The following is a 20,995-nucleotide window of genomic DNA, read 5'->3' on the forward strand; positions in this document are numbered from 1 at the left end:
ATATCATATATATTTATACTATAAAGTCCTATTTTGTCATTTATTGATTAATTTTTAATGTGACAGATTTTCTATCTATGAATTTATTTACAAAAGTCTGTACCTTTTTAAGTATTTAGATATAAGTGAAATGTTTACATCCTTTAGTAATATTTTTCTTGTCAGAATATCTGCTATTCATGAAATAATTGCAGAAATCAACAACACTGTATGGAAGTCACTACAATTTGTACAGGTGTCTGTAACTGTAACAGAGACGTGCTTTAATAACATGAGATCATTCTATGAAGTATGTAAAATGCTAAACTGTACTGGGATTATTTATGAAAAACATTGCCAAATAAAATTTCCACCAAAGATTTTACAACCATAAATTTGTTATTCTGCAGTTTTATTGACAGTAGCTGATGCAGACTGCTATTTAATTTTGCTAGGCATAGGATGATATGGTAGAGATAATGATAACATTTTTTTTTTTTAATATTCCATTGGAAAAGTGTTTAGTGTAAATAAATTAAGTATTCCTGCTCAACAGATAATTGGTAGCACTGATATTGATATGCCATATTATTTAGTCAGGGAGGAAGCAATTCCTTTTGAACAAAATTTGGTGATATAGCTTGATATTTCTAACTGAATATTCAACTACCACTTATCTAGAGCACGTCAAGCAGTTCAATGCATTTTTGATGATTTGGTCAAGGAATTTGGACTGTCTTCAAAATCTACTGAAACTCATTTTGAATTACCTGAGGCTTCAATAAAAAGCACTTTAGTTCACATAATTTAATTTGGCAGTGGTACTGACAGTATGCTGGAAGAGTTTTTTGATGAAAATTTTCTTCAGCTTCCAAGTTTGAGTCTCAGACTGCTCACAGGTAAAGTTCAGAAGCTACACATGTTTACAGATTACGTCTTATACCATAATTGTTCAGTATAATAGTAAAATTTGAATGCTTCTGATTCCAGCTTTTAAAATTTTATGTTAATAATATTCCATTCACTGCCTTGTATATTAACTACAGTTATTCATGCAGAATATTATTAATACTGATATTACTTTACGGAATAAAATGACTTACAATTTGTGTTTAACTGTGTGACTACTTCTCTCCATAGACTTGTGTTAAAGTTGTGATCTTGAAGTTCAGAGTGACCGAGATAGTAAATTTCTTCTTGATCATGCACTAAAATAATAAAATGGTCAATATCACTGTTTTCAATAAGGATGATATATCAAGATTGAATAAAAAATATGACCTTCTGTGTCAATAATGTAATGCAAAAACAATTGTCACAGTTTTGTTAAAGACATACAGATTCAGAGTCTGCTGAATTCATGATCATACATGACTGGACTGGACCGTGCTTAACTGATGCTTGCATTTTATATGGTAATCATTGATTCTTGCCTGTGGGTTTTTCTATGTGTTTTTTTTCTTTTATCAAATAAAAGTAAAAAAATAAAGCTATCCCTGTACCAGGCCGTGAAGGCCCATAGGGTTGTGAGATGTTGAGGGTCCCACATTATCTAGACAATCGGCTCAAAGATGGCGGTAAGGTTGTCAGGCTTATGTGCTGGCCGCGCTTTAGTCCCCAGGAAATTATTTAATTAATTCCTGGTACTCGTTTCTATTAGAGGCTGAGTCAACCCCAGGGCCATAGTGTGGCTGGAAGGGTTAGGTTAATTGAAAAAAATCTAATGATGTCATCAGGACTTGAACCCGCGACCTTCTGGCTTGTAGCATAGTGCCTCTCTTTTATCAAATACAATAATAAATTTAGTTCTTCAATCTGAGTATGGATAATTTTTCTTTTATTATACATGCCAGACTTCCCCTGATGCCTTTGTTAAGGTCACGTTTATATTGTGTTTATGTATTACCCATAGATAAATAAAAGGTAATTCAACAAAATACTCTGTAATAATGTCATAATGATTTCAAATAAAGTATAGCAACTCAGTTCCTTTGTATTTGTATTACCTTTATGCTACATTTTGTGTGAGGATCAGGAAAAGTGAGCAAACCCAAGTGCTTCAAGAAAGTGTAAATTACAAGAATAATGAAAGAAAATCTCTCCAACAGTTTGGGATGAATATCATATTATGTTCCAATTCCTGAAAAGGGACTCTTTACACTAATAATGTAGTGAGGTTACTGGAGGCTCAGGTGTAGATGAAGAGTTTGAGCCTCAACACAAAGTTTCACTTCACACCTCCTCATGCCATCCAGTGCCAGTCCTAAAAATTACTTTACTGTCAGTTAGTGCTACTGCATACAGTGCTGAGAGTGGCAAGTGTCAGAATTGTTAAGTTATAAGGCCTAAAATTTTGAATCAGTACGAGACTGGATTACCTTGAAGTCACTTTCTTACTGCAGTTTCCATAAAATTCACTTCTTTAGGGAGTATATTATGTTTTAGACTGTACTGATATGTTGAGAGAACCAATAATATTTTATTTATATTATATATGCTTTATTCTGGATTGGCTGAAGGCACAAAGGAGCCCCTTGAGACCTGAGGCCTGGGTGTGGTCTACCTTCTCACCTGCTGATGTAGTACTTATGCCCACACCTGAAATGTTATGCAAATTATATTTACAGCAAAGAAAATGCCCTAACAAGACTCACTAAGTTGTCAGGGTTGCGAACTAATCCTCGGGCAAGAGAGCCTCTTGACAACTGAATGTCCTAGCAGGGTGTAAATGTACCCCACTATCATTTTTCAACATTATCATAACAAGAAGTTCTTTGAAGAACTAATTGCCTACATTCCTTTCACTATATATTGAGTATATGACATGAACAGCACAGAAAATGCTACATCCAAAGTTATTTTGCTTCATGTGTATTCATTGCCATGAGAACATGTTTACCAAGCCGTTGCCTAGCAATGTTAGGGGGAGAACACACTGACAGCAAAGTAATCTCATAAATATGAACTTTAAGCACTGTGCACCAACATTGGTACATATTTGGCCCAGCAGAAATATCTGACAGCTTTAATAGTTACCAGATATACAGCTACAGTGTACATGTCACTGTTACAATGGGTAGTGGTAACTACTATTCCACGGTGGCTACTTAGTGATCCATGCCTTGTAGAGGCCTAGCACTGGGGTACACACTCCTAAGGTACCACATTTGGCTGGAATACCTGCACTGCAGCAGCAGCTGATAATTTAGCTGACCAAGGGAAAGGTCTTGATAGAAACCTGCATATGCCTATTGAATCTTACAATTATAACATTATCACATACCATAATTAACAAATCTCATGGAGCTGAGCCCTTCTTGAGAAGCCGCCAATCATGTAGCCACTGAAGAACTTTACAGCAATTTATGCAACCTGAAGGTTCGTTACCATGTTCACAAGAGCCCTCCACTGGTCCCTATCATGAGCCAGATCAATCCAGTCCATACCACCCAATTCTATCTCCTTAAGATCCTTTTTAATACTGTCCACTCACCTGCATCTTGGTTTTCCTAATGGTCTCGTTTTGGCTTTCCCACCAATTTCCTATATGCATTCATCTCTCCCACACTCATGCTACATCCCTTGCCCATCTCATCCTCCTTATTATGCAGTTTTCTCCAAGACAGCCACTGCTAGGCAACGGAAACCTAAACACGTTTTCATGACAATGAATCAACACACAACAATAGAGGACCTGTTGGAGAATAAATACACAACTAAGAAATCATGGAAACGATGTTCTCTATGTACTCTGTGCTGACCTTCAGGAAAAGTCAAACAATTTCTCATTGTCTTAGGCCCCCTCAGGCTCATCTTACATTGAATGGACAGATTATCCCCTTTGTCATCATCGTCATCATCATCACTGGCATGACAGCCCTTTGTGAGCCCTGGCCTTCCTCAGGATTGCCCAGCATTCTTCTCCATTTGATGCTACATTACTCCAGTTCTTTACACCCAAAATTCTTATGTCCTGCCACACACATTCTTCCCATCTCAATCTTGGTCCTCCCACTCTCATATTTTCTTCTGGTTTAGTATTAAGTATCTTCTTAATCGTTCTATTCTCGCTGGCATGTATTGTGTCCAGCCCATTCAAGCCTTTTCACCTTTATAAATCCAATAATGTCTGGTTCATTAAATAGTTTGTATAGCTCATGGTTATACCTCTTCCTCCATATTCCATTTTCTTCCACTGGTCCAAAGATATAGCTCAAGATCCTTCTTTCAAATATAGTTAACAGTCTTTCATCCAATCTTGACAGTGACCAGGTCTCAGAGGCATAAGATAGCACTGATCTTATAAGTACTTTATGCAACATAGTTTTGGTTTTCCTGGATACTAATTGGGATTTCAGGTGTTTCCTAAGGCCATGGAGACATTTATTTGCTGCAAGTACACACTTTTTTATTTCATCACTGATATCATTTTTACAGTTAACTTCTGATCCAAGATAAGTGAAACTACATACAGGCTCAAATTTATATGAGCCAATTTCAATATATGCAGGTCATTAGCATAGTCTTTCTTGGTTACTAGCATGTACTTTGTTTTATTTTGGTTAATTTGTAGATTCATTTTTTTGCTGCTCTTTCCAAATTAAAGAAAAGCTTCTTTCATAGATTTTTGTGTTCTACCAATTATATCAATATCATCTGCAAATGCCAAAATTTGAACTGACTTATAGAATACAGTTCCCCTTGTGTTGATGTCTGCATCTCTAACTACCTTCTCTAATGCTATATTGAACAAAAGGCAGGCTAGGGAATCCCCTTGTCAAACTCCATTTCTAGTTATTATAGGGGTGGACAACATAGTCTGAATCTTAATTTGGCATTGGGTCTTTCTCATAGTGGTTCTGACTAAGGTGATTAACTTCCGTGGAATGTGCATCTCTTCCATTGCCAGAACAAGACTATCTCTATCTATGGAGTCATAGGCTGATCGGAAGTCGATGATGTGTTTCGATTTGGAATTCATTACACTTTTCAAGGACCTGGCGAATAGTGAAAATCTGATCGTTAGTTGATCTTCCTTGACGAAACCCACATTGGTAATCCCCAATTATGCCTTCCACAAAGAGAGAGAGTCTGTTAAATAAAATGTTGGAAAATATTTTATATGCTATGCACAACAGACTAATTCCTCTATAGTTAGAGCATACCATGACCTCGCCTTTCTTATGGATAGGGCATACAATACTTAGGTTCCATTCCTCTGAGATTATTTCAGTTATCCATATCTTAACTATTAGCTGATGTAAGTGGTTAGCATATTCTGGGCCTGCAAATTTCACTAATTCTGCCGTGATTAGATCCATTCCTGGAGCTTTATAATTTTTCAATTTTTTTGATAGCTTGTTCTACTTCTTTTATGGTTGGCGCTGGCTCTTCAGCCTCAAAAATTCCTTGATTCCGGTCTATGGTCATACCTTCCACTTGTTCAGAGGCTTGTTCATTTAATAATTCCTCAAAACATTGCACCCATCTTTCCAATATTGCTTCATTGCTACTCAATATCGTGCCTTCTTTATCTCTACATAAGGTTATTCTGGGTTGAAAGTCCTTTTGACTCGTGTTTAGTTTTTGATAAAACGCCCTAATTTCGTTTGAACTTCTTAAATGCTCCAGTTCAATCAGTTCTTGTTTATCACATTCCCTTTTCTTCTTTTTATGCAATCTTTTTTCTTTTCTTCTCACTTCACAGTATTCTTCCACGGCCCCTCGAGTATGGTTCCTTTGCTGCATTCTCTTATATGCCTGTTTTTTTTTATTATTTGTCACTTGCTCACCCTCTCCATCAAACCAATTCTTATACTTTATCCTTTCCATTTTTCCTAAGACTGCACCAGCAGCATTTATAATAACATCTCTGAGGCCCCTCCAAGCTTCACTGACATTCTCACTATCAGAGACCTGCCAGGCATTCACTGATTAATCCAGTATATCTGGTTGCAACTCCTTGTTCCACCAATTTTCCACAATTCAATTTCTTAGCCTGGGATCCATGTATCTTCCTTGCATTAGATATTCGACTTCTAATCTTTGATATTATTAAGTAATGATCAGAGTCAATGTTGGCCCCCCTGTAGCTCCTGACATCCATCAAATCTGAATGTCTTACATCTATTAGGATGTGATCAATTTGATTAAACACATTTCCATCAGGGGATTTCCAGGTTCATTTATGTATATCCTTGTGATTAAACATTGTACAATCTATTACCACGTTTCTTGAGGAAGCAAAATTTATTAATCTCAACCCATTATCGTTTGACTTGTTATGTAGGATATGTTTTCCAATAACCAATCTATATACATCCTCATTCCCCACTTTAACATTCATGTCCCCTATGATTATTTTACAATCCATTTTTGGACATTTTCTATATATTTTATCCAATTCATCAAAGAAGGAGTGTTTCTCCTCATCACTTTTATCTTCAGTTGGGGCACGTGCACAAATAAGGCTATAGTTAAAAACTTTCCCTTAATTCGTAGCCTACATGTTCTGTGAGATGTTGTCTGGAAGTCTAAAATAAGATGCTTCCTTTTTTTATTAACAATAAAACCTGTTCCAAACATGTGACTCTTCTGACAACTATAGAATACAACATGATCCCTCTTTTCCATGACTCCTTCACCCAACCACCTCAGTTCTTGTATAGCAGTGATATCTAGTTTATAGCTATCTAGTTGTTCAAGTAGCATTTTTAGTGCTCCGGCTCTGTAAAGAGATAATACATTCCAAGATCCAATTCTCAAATCCTTTAAACATTTTCCAGTTCGTCTTGAATAGGTCTGTCTGGCTACTCTTTCCTCGGATTTCTGAAGAATTTAGTTTTTACGGTGTGAGGTTGTCAGCCTCATGCCCAACCCCCAACCTGGAGGACCAGGGTATCCCTCTCTGTCTGGCTCCTACCCCTTGACCTGTCTGGCATGGGTGGCCCTACCAGTAGCTACACTACCGCCAGCATAGCTCTCAGGGTCTCAAGAGCTCTCAAACCCCACCACCATGATAAGGTGGAGATAATCCCCTTTGTCAATCATGTAAAATATCTGGGTATAATCTTTGATAAGAGGATTACATGGAAACTGCACATAGAAATGACTGAAGCCAAGGCCTTCAGAACATTTATTAGAATCTACTCCCTATTCAAAAGAGTGTTTAAGCACCAACATAAACTAACACTCCATAAAGTACTGATTAGATCAGTAATGACTTATGCTTGCCCCACCTACTTCTTAAAATTGCAGCACCTGCAAAACGAGGTTCTCTGTACCACTGGAAATTTTCCAAGGAGCACACAGCTTTCAAACTTATGAATGTATACAATTATACAACAAAACTGTGCAGGCAACAAGCAGAAGTCATTCAGAATCATGAGAATGAACATGTTCGCAACGTAGGACAAGGTGAAGCCAGTCATAGAAAATAAGGCTTAAATTTGGTGGTCGAGCTTATGACCGTTCAAGTGACTAAACTGCCGTTGTAGCATAAGATAAGTAAGACAGACATGATCTACTTTGTAAGCCTGTACTGACAGAGGACTTGTATATAGTGCAAAAGGAAGAATTTTCAATAACATGCCATATGTGTGATACATATATTTGACGAAAGACCAAGCATATTCATGAGAAGAACCCATCTTCTTGTTGGAGAGAGTGTTATGTAAGGACTATGACTCCAAGGGTTCAGCTGAAAAAAAGTTCTGATCATGAGCGTCAAGATGAACTGATTGGGGTCCACCCAGCCCCCTATCCAATGGGTGCCATGGGCTCTTTCCCTGGTGGTAAATTGCCTGGAGTGTGAAGCTGACCGCTCACCTCCAGCTGTTGCTGAGGCCAAGAAAATGTGGATCTATATATCCACTTCCCCACATGCCTTCATGGTGTAGTGCTTAATTAGTTAAGCACAAGAACAACTTTACCTTTTTACTGAACAATGTTGGGGACAGGACGGAACCTTGTGACACCCTTGCTTATATATATATCCCTTGATATAGACACTTCACCTTTGACCACAATCTGAATTTTCTCTGAGAAAGAAAAGAGCTAATAAGCTTGATGAGACTGGTTAAAATTTTTAATTCAGATTATTTATATAGCAAGCCAAGGTGCCAGGTTGTAGCAAGGGCTTTTTCAATATCCAAGAATACCATACCTGTACACGTTATTGTACAAATTTAAGGTGACATGGTCCATAAGTCTCATATATCAAAATTCATGCTGTAATGGGCATGGACACCAAACTGTCTTGCAATAAGTAGGCCTCTTCCTTCAATGTGCCTTTGGACTATTTTCAGAATAACTTTCTCAACTAGCTTGCCTGTTGTAGACAAGAGGCTAATCAGACATAAATTTTGAGGGATTTTGGGATCCTTACTAGGCTGTGGTAACATTATATATTTTTCTTCCTTCCAAGCCTTTAGAAATGGACAGCCAAGGGTAGTCACTAAATAAATGTGTCAGATGTACCAGTGGTCTTCTAGGAAGATGCCTAAGACATTCGCTTGAAATACCATAAAGTCCACAGGCCTTTCTCAATTTCAATGAATTTGCTAATTTCTGTATGTCACAAGGTCTTACTTTTCCATGCAGGGTGTCATCTACAGACGCGAGCAGAGCTTAGACTCTAGTCTCTATCCACTGCTCATGGTTTTCGTCACACAGGTCATGAGATGTGAACTGATTTTCTAAACAATCCACAGTAGCATTAGCTTTCTCATTCAGGTGTTGTTATTCCTAAAGGTCCTTTGGTCTACCCATACTCATGAGGTTTTGCAACAGACAAACCTGTCCTGCTTATAACATTTTGGCATGGACCGCATAGGAGACACTGCTTCCCATTATTGTTTTATCCAATTTTTGCTGTGGAAACATACTTGTTTTCAAAGCTGTTACTCAGTAACTGCTGTCTCTGCTGGCTTCAGTTTCTTGCCTTGAGAAAATATATCACAATATGAACAGCCATGTTACATACATTCTGATGGAAATGTGGAGGGTATTATTACTGTTTTTCAAGTGAGGGATCATAGTTATTTGTCAGCTGATTGATTATTTTGGAGAACTAAGAGGATATTGTATATAAAAGCTTCCATTTTTTGAATGAAGTATCGAGAGTTACTCTCAGAAATGGGTACAGTTAAATCACTGGGTGATGGAGTGGATACAAAAGACCTCCATCAAAATTACACAAAATTCTGTGTAATCTGTGATTGCAAGTGAACTCTCATAAGGATTCGCTTGGGTAAGGAGGGGTAATCAGAAGTGAATGGAGTTCATGGAGGTAGGCCTAGACCCACTGAGGCTGCAGCACAGAATAAGAAGAATAATAAGAAGAAGAATAAGAAGAAGAAGAAGAAGAAGAAGAAGAGGGGTAATAAGGCTAAAGCAATGGCACACTTGAATATAAATTCTGAAACGGACCCCAAAGTGATTCTTCAAGGAAAGGAAAGACATATTGTAAAATTAAGACAAAATTATGGGATCATAGAGTTGTTTAAGTTGCTTTTGCAAAGAACTAATTTGAACTTCTGTCAACAAAATATAATTTTTGTTTCAGTCAAACCAATACATGCCCATCAATCATTCATACAAAAGCAGGTATGTCTCAATTGTTCATTCAAAAGCAAATATGGCCACAATACTTGTTGTCATAGTCTTTTTATTTAAGCCGTATGCAGCTGCAATATATACCTGTGTAAGATCTCCATAGGTTGTACATTTCATTGTTTTATTTCAGTTAATATCTTGAGCATTTCAAAAGACAAATTATTTCCTTGTATCTTAATATACAAAATAAATATCAGACTTTGAATGTCTGTTCTACAATTGTTGACTTATAAACAATATTTTATACAGAATTCATAGGCATGTTTGTTTATGATCCATCTCCATAACGAATTTCATATTACAGATCCAATGTTCATCAGCCATTACCATCAAACAAAAATGTAAAAAAGTAAGTAAGTAAAGTTATCCCTGTAACGGGCCATGAAGGCCCATAGGGTTGTGAGACGCTGAGGGTCCCACATTATCTAGAAAAAGGTAAACATATAGTTCATGTAGACATCATTCTGTTGTTTTACATCCTACTAATAAGAGTTTGATATTTTCCAAAGCTTTCTTACTGTACATAACTTCAAGGCTCTAGATTAAGTGGTACTGCAGTCACTTGTAACTCACAAGTTCACGTGTCCACCATGCTGTTAAAACAGAGTGGATGAAATTAAAATGTAAGAGCCTAGGGCAATCTACAATGGCATAACCATATCATATTTCATGCAGAGCAGTCAGCTGGTTCCAAAGTACAACAAAAGGACAAGCACAAACAGCAGGGTGATCTCACAAGCCCACTCCTACTGTATGCCATGTTGAATATTGTTACTCAGAGAGCACATCAACAAATGCCTGAAGCATTTCCTCTTCTGTAATATCTTTTGGGTCCTGGGATACTCCATTTACTGGTTGCTCCTGCCTACCATTCCCTGTTATAGGTACTGCTGTACTGTCCTTAACTACACTTTGTGAACTTGTCTCCAGAGTTTCAGTATCCAACTTGTAATACTTTTTCACTGACTCTGGTGTATCTAGCTTTATCTTTTTTGGACTTGGTTCATTATCATCTTTCCAGCATACATGTAGGACTTGGCCATCACCTTGCCTCTCTTCTTTGTTTTCTGTTACTGAATGAGTTTTATTGACAGCACTAGTTTTAATGTTTGTAGCAATATCTTTGCTTCCTTTCCCCGTAGAAGCTTGGATGATATTCTCATATCTGTTATTTGCACTTGCACTGCTTATGTTACTTTTTTTCTGTTGCTGATAAGAAATTGATTTATTTTTATTACCTACATCTCTGGAAGTAGCCACTTTCTCTCTAGAATCTGCAGAACTTATAACTGATTGCTCTCTATTACAAGACACAGGTGATGTACAAGGGATTTTACTGTCTGTGTTGCTCTTGTAAGTTTCACTCACATCCCTTTCACAAACCTCAACACTACTACAGCTACAACTTTTATCTCTGATGACTAGGGAAGAGGCTGACCTTTCTTCTTTATGCTGAAATTCCTCATCAGATTCACTGATATTTACCAAAGTAATCTCTTGATCATGTGTTTTACTTAATATTTTTGATAACCCATATGACTGATTATTTTTCACACTGCTGTCCGATTCTTCAGAGTCTAGTGATACATCATTTTCTGAAATGTCTTGGTCTTCAGATTCAGATGTTTCACCACCATCATCTTCTACATCCATTCTGTCCTCATATACAATAACCACTTCTTCAGAGGAACTGGGTGCATTATTAATATTACTTGTGCCTTGTTCTGACTCATTTGATCCTCCTCTGCTATGAACACCTTTATTTGCCTCTTCCTCTTCAGAAGCCTCCAAAAAGCTGCTCGATTCCTTTGCTTTTGTGAGGTATTCTCGTTTATACCCTTTGGTTGATTCAAGCATTTCCTCTAAAGAGACAGGGAAATGCAATGTACCACTTGCAGGATGCACTAATTTCTCAGCTGCAATCAATGCAGATGTACAAAAGCTGGACACCTGCAGGAAAAAAAGAAAGGAACACAAGAAGTGAAATATACAAGTACATATATGAATTAAAATTCAGATTTAACAACTTTACATTCAGAGATTAAAAGAAATTAAAATAAGAAAAGAAGGTATAGAGAACAAGAAAAGGAAAATTAAATGGAGATTCAAAGAGAATGTGTTCTCACAGATTTTCCATCTAGCTCTTTTCTTCATATTTCAAGTAGCAGACCTACATAAAATTACAGTAAAAACTATTCAGCACAAGTTAAACCATTTACATAACACAACAATAACACAATGAAATGAATAATTCAGCACCTGTGTTGACTGACCTGTACCAAATGTGTTGTTATTTAGGGCTTTTATTGACACTGAACTTAAATGAAAATGGTACAAGCTAAAAAGAAATTAAATTCATCCAACAGATTTGGATATACCTCAGACCAAATAACATCCCNAGAGAGGGAGAGCAAGGGAAAGGACCAAAGGAGAAAAGACTTGCCATTGTTGTGGCATGACACAATCTCTGTAATGCCACAACAATGTCAAGTTTTTTCTCGTTTGGTCCTTTCCCTTGCTCTCCCTCTCCGTAATGAGAATTCAATCACTCTTAACACAGTTCATATGATTTTACATATTTTTCACATTTCTCTTCTTCTTGGTCCAGATGCAGACTTTGGAGGAAAAGGCAAAAAGGAACAAGCAAAGAGGGAAATTTTACATGAATAATGGTGTAAACAAGTTCAGTTATGATTAGTATAAAGTACATAGTCCACATCTTGTGTTATTCTTGTCCCCTGTAGTCTGCCTTCAATGTATTTTTTTGTCAGCATAAAGGTTTGTATCTTCAGCACTTCTGTAAAACATACTCACTTCTAGATTTGGATCACTGCGTCCTGCAGACAGCATGTGTAAAGCAAACTGTGTAGGAGGTGGCCAAGTTGTATGTGGCTCTAAGACAAGTGTGTGCAACAAACGATAGAGTTCAAGGCGGCATGCAGTGTCAGCATATGGGAATGGACGGTCACTGGCACCACTAGCTCTCTGGATGTCAAATAAAAGTCCTACTGTTTTTTCTTGTAAAAGCTGAAAACAAAGATGTAGTCAGACATTAGCATGTAACATTTTAAAAAATTTTAATTTGATTAATGTCTGAAGTGCATTACTTTCTATATATACAGAGTGATTCACGAAGTTTTAACCTGGCTTATGGTACATATTCCTGGGGTTATTTCATGCAAAATTTCTTTATAAACTTTTGGTCGATTTTCAATAGTTACGGAGTAACAACAGAATTTTGAAATGCATCAATGTGAATGCAGTGCTCTGCTCCCCTCCTGGGCGACCTTGCATTCCAGTCAGCTGTGTCAGCAGATAAGCTGACCGGCTGGAAGGGCTGGAATGTTGCACGATCCTAGGCAGAGTGATCGAGTAGTGAACAGGATGTTGTGTTGGTGACTTGGTGAAGTTAAGATGCCGTACACATTTTACACTGAGGAATACGCCGATATGGTGTTTATTTTGGGTGTATGTGATGGAAATACGAGAGCCACTGCTGCTGAATATCACCGGCGTTATCCTATTCGCAGGATTCCGAATCCAAAATCCATTAGCAGTACATTCAACACATTAAGACAAACTGGTTCTCTCACCAGCATTCGTAAACAATATGAACGAAATCCTCAACATGAATTGTGCGAAGAAGAAACCATTCTCGATGCTGCAGAGAGCATTCCGCGTGCCAGTACAAGACGTCTAGCTCAGCGGTTTGGTGTTTCTCAGTCCATGGTGTGGAGGACTTTTCATGAGAACAGGCTGCATCCTTATAATTTACAGCAAGTACAACACCTACAACCAAGAGACCGTGCTCTTTGTCTGCAGTTCTGCAACTGGTTAAATGGAAATCGGCAGTTGTACCGCTTGATAATGTTCTGCGACGAGGCACAGTTTACATGGGACGGGGTCAACAACAGTCACAACTTACATGTTTGGGCAGACAATAATCCCCGTGCCACGATAGAATCAAATTTTCAACACCAATTCAGTGTCGATGTCTGGTGTGGTGTTTTGTATGATCAACTAATCGGGCCATTCATTTTATTACATTTGGGGCTGGATGAAGGACATTGTGTACCAAGTAAAGGTACAAACATGTGAAGCATTGCTTGAATGTATTCTGGACGTGGCGATGACAATAGGGAACAAACGTGTGGAACTGCGAAATGCTACGAGCGTGGTTCATACACGTGCAATGCATTGTGTTGACATGCAGGGAGAAATTTTTGAAAATCTTATGTAAATCCAGTCGTCTTCTAAAGCACTACAGTTTAAAGGAAACAGATTGATAGAAGGGTGTGATATGCAACCACTGGTATGTTTACAGAATGGGATGCTGAAAATAATGTAATTTTGTAACATAAAATTGATGAAAAATGTTGCACAATGCAAAATTAAGAAATTGAAAAAAAAAATTGGTTTTAGAATGCTTCTTTCCTAAAACATTAATGATTTAAAATGTGTTTGTATTGTATTTCTAATTTGTTTTGACTGAAATTCGAAGAAAAAATTTTTTTTGCCAGTTTTCAAATTACTGTATCTCTTTAATTATGAGTTGGATACCCTTAGTATATTAATATTTTTTGTTCCAAATTACCTCAGGAATGCCCTCCCTAAGTGAGGGTAAAACTTTGTGAATCACCCTGCATATATTGGTAACCTGATAGAAGCCGGGATAGCAGTTGGTATAGCGACTGGCTAAAAGCTGGACGACCGAGGGGTCAAAGTTTGAGTCCTGGTAGAGTAAAGAATTTTCTTTTCCACATCATCCAGACCGAATCTGGGGACAACCCAGCCTCCTACACAATGTGTACTGGGGGCTCTTTCCCCAGGGGTAAAGCAGCTGGGGCTTGTAGCTGATCACTCACCTCCAACAAGTGCCAAGGTCAAGAAAATGTGGATCTATACATCCACTTCCCCATAGGCCTTCATGGTGTGCTGCCTAATTAGTTAAGCACAGGGACAACTTTACCTTTACCTTCTTTTATTTTTGCTAGTGGGGTGGGACTAAGTCCCTTGTACTGCGGCCACTTCTGGCCTATTGTACCAGCCCCATATGATAGGTGAAGGTGATTGTGGAGCAATTGGTAGAATGAAGATTGGCAGGGGGAAACTGAAGTACTCGGAGAAAACCTGCCCCAGTGCCACTTTGTCCACCACAAATCCCACTTGACCAGACCTGGGATCGAACCCGGGAAGCCAGTGACTAACCGTTTGAGCTATGGCACGGCCCATACCTTTACCTTGGTAAAGTATCAACTGTGTCTAGTGTAGACTGAGAGAGAAAATCTGTGTTTTTGTGTTGGTACCACATGGAGAATTTCTTTCTCCAGTGATGACTTGTTTTCTGAAAGTTCTCTGGTGAAGTCCTCATATGTGTGGACCTTTTGATATTTTAAGGTTTCGTCTTAGCCCTCGCAGATGGTTTGTGCTATGCTTGGCTTGTATACCCTATCTGGTGTCTGGAGATAAGGACTAGCTCTATTGATTGGGCCCAACTGAGGTGTTACGTGAAGACAGACACAGATCCCAGTCTCTAAAATGTTTAAATAAAAAAAAATAATGGTGTTTCAGATAAAAACATGAGGATGGATGTCCAGAAACATACANGTTACCTGAAGACAGACACAGAACCCAGTCTCTAAAATGTTTAAATAAAAAAAAAAGAAGAATAATGGTGTTTCAGATAAAAACATGAGGATGGATGTCCAGAAACATACATTTGTATCAATTTCCTCCTCCTCCTCCTCCTGATAATAACCACCATCACTCGAATTACCAGTACCACTGCCACTGTTATCCCTACACCAACTCCACAGCCACCATCATCATCATGACCGCCATATTTATAATAATCACACAGGTCTCATAACTGTTCAAGTGAGCAGTCTTGAATTTACAAAACAACAGGGTAAGGACAACACCTGATGCATAAGACTACTGTTCATTAACCCTTTCTTGCACTTACATAAAATTATATAAGCCTCATCATGCAATAAATGTTGTCCTAATGACACTGTCCTGTCAGTGGTCAGTGATGTAGTTGGCAAACTCAAAACTGAATCTCAGAGTAATTAATAGGCATGCATAAAACCTGAATTAAATATGGAATCATGAAGGACTTGGACTGGGAAACTTAGCTTCATCTCTTGTTAAGTTTAATGTTATATGAATGAAACAAATACCAAAATAAAAAATTGCTATTTTGAATAAAAATACAGAATTGTTTAAATAATTATTTTATTTTAGAAGTGCAAGAACTCCAAGTTAGAGTACTTGGAAGCTAATAATATTAATTTTATTTTTACTAATTCAGCTGTCAATGTAACAAATGTTTATTAATTTAAACTGCATTGCATGTTTCAACCCTTAATGGGTCATCTTCAGGTGCTCTTAGTTACAGGATTAATTACTGAATTGTAATGCATGATCTGGTTTGAATATTTCTTATCATTGTACGATATTATTAATTACCATATTACTAGTTTACATACATAAGCCATAAAGTGGTTATATTGTATGTATATTTCTTATTGTTTACTTATATACTACTTATTGGATACAGAATTAAATTGGGGTTTGGTATGAGTTTTTGCATAAAATTAACATTTTTTTAATTGAGTTAATATTGGTTTAAAAATGTAAAAAATGTTGTGAGCTGGAATCGGCTTTGTGTCATTGTGCTGTGGTAGATCAGCTTATCATGTTAGCCTATTCCAGAACTCTTCTATTATTCGTTGCTTTAATTCATTATGTTGCTGTTATTATGTTCTCTTTCTTGGGAGCCAATTGACCTTATTTCTTCTTCGGTATAGCTGCATGCCAATCTATAATGATTTTATGTATTCTAATAATATATTTTAAACTTTGCAATGGCATATCAGACATTAATTCCATTATTATAGTGCTTTTTTAAATTACTTACAGTTAATGTTATGTTCCTGTATTCAGTCTAGTTTATGTAGCATACTTTTGCTGCATAGTCTATACCCCTGCAGGTTGTTGTGCTTCAAAATATGTAGCTTACTGTCCTGGATAGGGGGAGAAGAGGGAAGAGGCATCAGGGGGGTTTGGTCCAAGGTATCGTAGTTGTGTGCAGTATCTAGTATGTGCTGGGAAAATTTTGGACTTTGTCCATTTGCTCGAATTTCTTTGTGTTCGTTAACATCATTGTAAATGTGCGTCCTGTTTGTCCTACATATCGGAGGGGGCAATCCTTACACTTCACTTGACACACACCGCTTATACTCTATATGTCGGTTGTTCTTTTATTTTTATATGGTGTTTTATTTTGCTGTAAGTTTTATACGCTCTCCTTTATGTTAGTGTTAATTAATCCTGTAACTAAGAGCACCTGAAGATGACCCATTAAGGGTTGAAACATGTAGTATTGTTTAAATTAAAAAACATTTGTTGCACTAATGGCTGAATTAGTAAAATTAATATTATTAGTTATATTCACGCAACAGGATGCAAACAATAAAAATAGTACTTGGAGGATTATGCTATCACAACAGGATTTGACATATATGAATTTTCACCTATTTTCACTTTTGTGAATTTTTATTTTAATGATTAGATTTTCCCAGTTTCCTGAAATTAAAATGTAATGGTATTTTACTGTGTTTGTTATGCAAAAGAACTGTGGGAACATCCCACATTATCACGCATTTCTGCAACGCTCGCTCTTCACATCACTTTTCACCATCACGCATGCTAACCAATCAATTCTTCCTCCTCAATTTCGAGTTTTGCTCCGCCCCACCGAGCAGTGTATAAAAAGGGGCGGCTCCAACGCCGAGTTATTCAGTTCATTCAGTTCCGCAGTTGACTTCAGTCTACGATCAAGCAACACCAGCCAGCAGGCTTCGTCGCCAGCGCTCGGTCTTCGGAGGCATCGGCAGGCTACGCCAGGCACGACTGCCTCGGCCCTCCGGCGCTCTCACACCCGACTCACTGGGGCACTGCGCCTGGACTCGCCGGTGGTTGTGTTACTGTCCGACCCACTGGGCATCTGGTGTAGCCACTGCCTCATGACTCCTACGACCATGCCCAACGACTAGCCTTTCACCAGCAGACACCGCGCTGCGATCAAGCAACCTTCAACTCACGCCGCCGCGCGGCAACCAAGCAACCTCCAGCCACGGCCGCAGTGCGGCCAGTCCACTCACCGCAACTAGCCTTTCGCCTTGCTGGCGCGCACCGCGCTACCTCACCGGTCAAGCATCTCAGCAGCCACGGTCCTTTTCAGGGCCAACAAACTGTTCCGAAGAAGTGGGTTGTCATAGGAGTAATGACAAAGACTACACATTAAGAGCCCCACAGAATATAATGGATCACCTTCTTTTTGCACCCAATGGTTCACTCAGTATATGACTAGGCTATGGGCTGGACAACCAGAGAACCATGGTTCAATTTCTGGCAAAGCCAAAAAATTTTCTTTCATTGCTATATCCAGACTGGTTCTGTGACCCACCCAGGCTCCTATCCAATGGGTACTGGGCACTTCTTCCCCAGGGTACTGCAGCTGAGGTATTCAAGCTGACCACTTACCTCCATTTAGTGCAGAGGCTCTGAAATTTCTTTATGACATGGTTCTTAACATGTTCACTACCAGCCTCTCGGTGGACAATTTAAATGTCAGAGTACTTTTAATGCATTCACTGACCAGTAAAATCCAGAAACTTGTAAACTATGATAGACAGGAATCTGTTTGCATGTGTTGCTGTCTGACCTGAGTTGGATATGGTAATCTGCACTTATCTGATCGCTGGTCAGATGGGGGAGCAAACGTGTTAATAAGCAGAGGGATAAATTTATTTTTATTTCAGCTTACCCTGTGGGTAGTGGGTTTGATGAACACAGCTGCAGAATGAAGCATCCACTGTAGAACTTGCAATGCCGCTCTACATGTCCTGCTATTAGATTTTTGATCTGGAATGTACTTTCTGGAGGTCTCTACACCTTGCTGTTGTTCTGATGTATTCCTCTTATGTTTCTGTTCTTTCTTACTGGAGATGTATTGAACCTAAATTAAATACAAAATGCTCAAAATGAGATACTTTTCCATTCTTTCCTTTATTTTGTTATATAAAAGTTCTATACACATGGTGTACATCAAGTGTGGACCACAAATTAGTGATCTGCATTCAGGAGGTCATAGTGAAATGAAAATTAGTTTTCGAATAATTCAGTGTCTGCTTAATCTCTGATTTAGCTCTAACTTATGTTTTCCTTTCAAAATGTATACAATGATTCAATGAACTTTATATGAGGCTGATGAGGAGATAATCTGGAGTAGAACATGTATGTAAAGTATCATGAGATGCATCACCCTTGTGGAATTGACATTTCACTATTTTTAAGAAAATGAAGTAACTGTCCATTCATACACACATGCAGTATTTACATTCAACATTCTTATTTATTACTTTCAATTACAACAAAAGAAAAGAGAAAGATTCTAAAGTTACCACCTCTTTTCAGTTTAACACGAGTGTCTGATTACGTAGTGGGACCTGCACAGATATGCACTTTGCCACAAAAACTGCCCAAAATTATGCATTCTAATTTGCATTTCACAATAACATTCGCTAGTCTCCCTGACATAAAGCAGTTGTCTAGATTGGCCCCTGATGTCTGCTGCAAGTACCAGAATGAACTATAAAGTCATTAGGATCTTATATTTCCATAGAACAAATTTTCTCTTTGATACATTCCAATAAGTAGAAACAGACAGGTTCAGATGCGAGCTAGTCCATGGATTAGCATGCACAACATGTGATAAATACTTCCTCTTCATTCTGCACATTGCATCTACTGTGGTCAATGTGTCTTTGTGGCATGAATGAACCTGTTTCCCTTAATGCAGTTCTAGCATTCCATCACTAAGGGTCTCATCTCATGGTCACGCCATAGCTCAAGCAGTGGCCTGGGTTCGATCCCGGATCTGGTCAATTGGGATTTGTGGTGGACAAAGTGGCGCTGGGGCGGGTTTTTTCCAAGTACTTCGGTTTCCCCTGCCAACCTTCATTCCACCAAACTCTCCATCTTCATAATTACCTGGGGCGGGCTACAATAGGCCAATCAGTGGCCGCTGTGCCGAATGAACCCAGTTGGACACCACCCCCCCCAAGCGAATCTCATCTCATTACCACTATTTTGCCATCAGAAGTAACGTGAGCCATAAATAAATGTAGCAAGAGCTCTGTTTTGAAACATACAGCTCTACCACATGAACACACTCAACCACATACAGGAACACCACATAACACATCAACACACGAAAAGACTAAAAGCTTGAAATTCCAGTGAATCAGACAACTGTTTGCTTACATCTTCTGGTCCAAATTATCTCTTCAACAACCTCCCAAAATTTGGATATAGGACTGTGAATCAACCTGTATATTTCCATTTATCAAATTTTCATGATTCATAATGCATCACACTACAGTGAAATTTCAAATTTATGATCCTCGATATTATGTTTTTGTAAATGTATGCACTTTTTGCATGGTTCTAGCCAAATGCCCATAACAATAATGTTAAACTTTAAGGGATTTTATGTTTCTGCAACTTTACATTTTTCCTCAATTTGCACTTTATTTTTCTGGTTCTATCTATGAAACTGTATCCCATTTTACAGTTTATATTTGAATTCTCACAATTTTTCTGCAAGATAACAGACTTCCTTCCTTCTGGACCCTGAAGATTGGGACTAGCTCTATTGATTGGGCCCAACTGAGTAGTCTCTGAAACACTGTGTGTTTTAAATAAAAACAGGACAATTGATAATGTCCAGAAACATAATAATAGGTGTTTCAAAACTTACTCACAAATGTAACATTACTTACTCCTTGCATAGTAACAATGAGCCTGACCATGAGCACTGAGACAGGCCAAAGAGTTGGCCACCAGGTCTGTCTCACTGACCTCACCAGGTAGCTTTACTGTTTTGGCCATTTAAATAGGGTTTCATGGTCATGAAGTGCACAAGGAATGAAAATAATGTTACAGCAGGAGTTAGACTGCTATAAATGACAAAGAAATGTGGAATATGGTACACTCACACTAAGAGCCACTGCTTCTTTTTCAAACCAGATATCCTGCAGCAAGCCTGAGACTAGCTGTTCAGATATGAGTTCCACACAACTACCACAGTTTGAAGTTTGAAGCCACAGCATCAATGTGTTGCAAGCTGCCACACGTAACTGTCTGTCAAACACACCATGGAATCCTTCATAATTCGTAAGAAAATAACTCATATGATAACAAAACCTTGACTAGGGTTAAGGAATCAATATCAGGGATAACATCGTCTATAAGTTAGTATTCCACAAAGCGGCCTCCGTAGTCTAGGGGTAACGTTCCCACCTCATGACTCAAGGTACACGGGTTCAAACCC

The 20,995-nt window shown here is 38.2% G+C and overlaps 1 protein-coding gene across 1 annotated transcript in view; it reads right to left on the minus strand.

Moving 5' to 3' along the window:
* Positions 1 to 9,629: 9,629 nt before the first annotated feature.
* The window catches only part of LOC111867409 (proline-, glutamic acid- and leucine-rich protein 1), a 24,361-nt gene continuing 12,995 nt past the window's right edge, over positions 9,630 to 20,995 (minus strand). The window contains exons 10-13 of the mRNA XM_023857280.2: positions 20,661 to 20,805; positions 18,428 to 18,619; positions 12,409 to 12,621; positions 9,630 to 11,544 (exon numbers count right to left, since the gene is read on the minus strand). Coding sequence (XP_023713048.1) covers positions 10,366 to 11,544; positions 12,409 to 12,621; positions 18,428 to 18,619; positions 20,661 to 20,805 — 1,729 coding nt within the window. The 3' untranslated portion in view covers positions 9,630 to 10,365. The remainder of the gene's footprint in view (positions 11,545 to 12,408; positions 12,622 to 18,427; positions 18,620 to 20,660; positions 20,806 to 20,995) is intronic.

The sequence above is a fragment of the Cryptotermes secundus genome, unplaced genomic scaffold (genome assembly GCF_002891405.2).
Source record: "Cryptotermes secundus unplaced genomic scaffold, Csec_1.0 scaffold24, whole genome shotgun sequence".
Lineage (NCBI taxonomy): Eukaryota > Metazoa > Arthropoda > Insecta > Blattodea > Kalotermitidae > Cryptotermes > Cryptotermes secundus.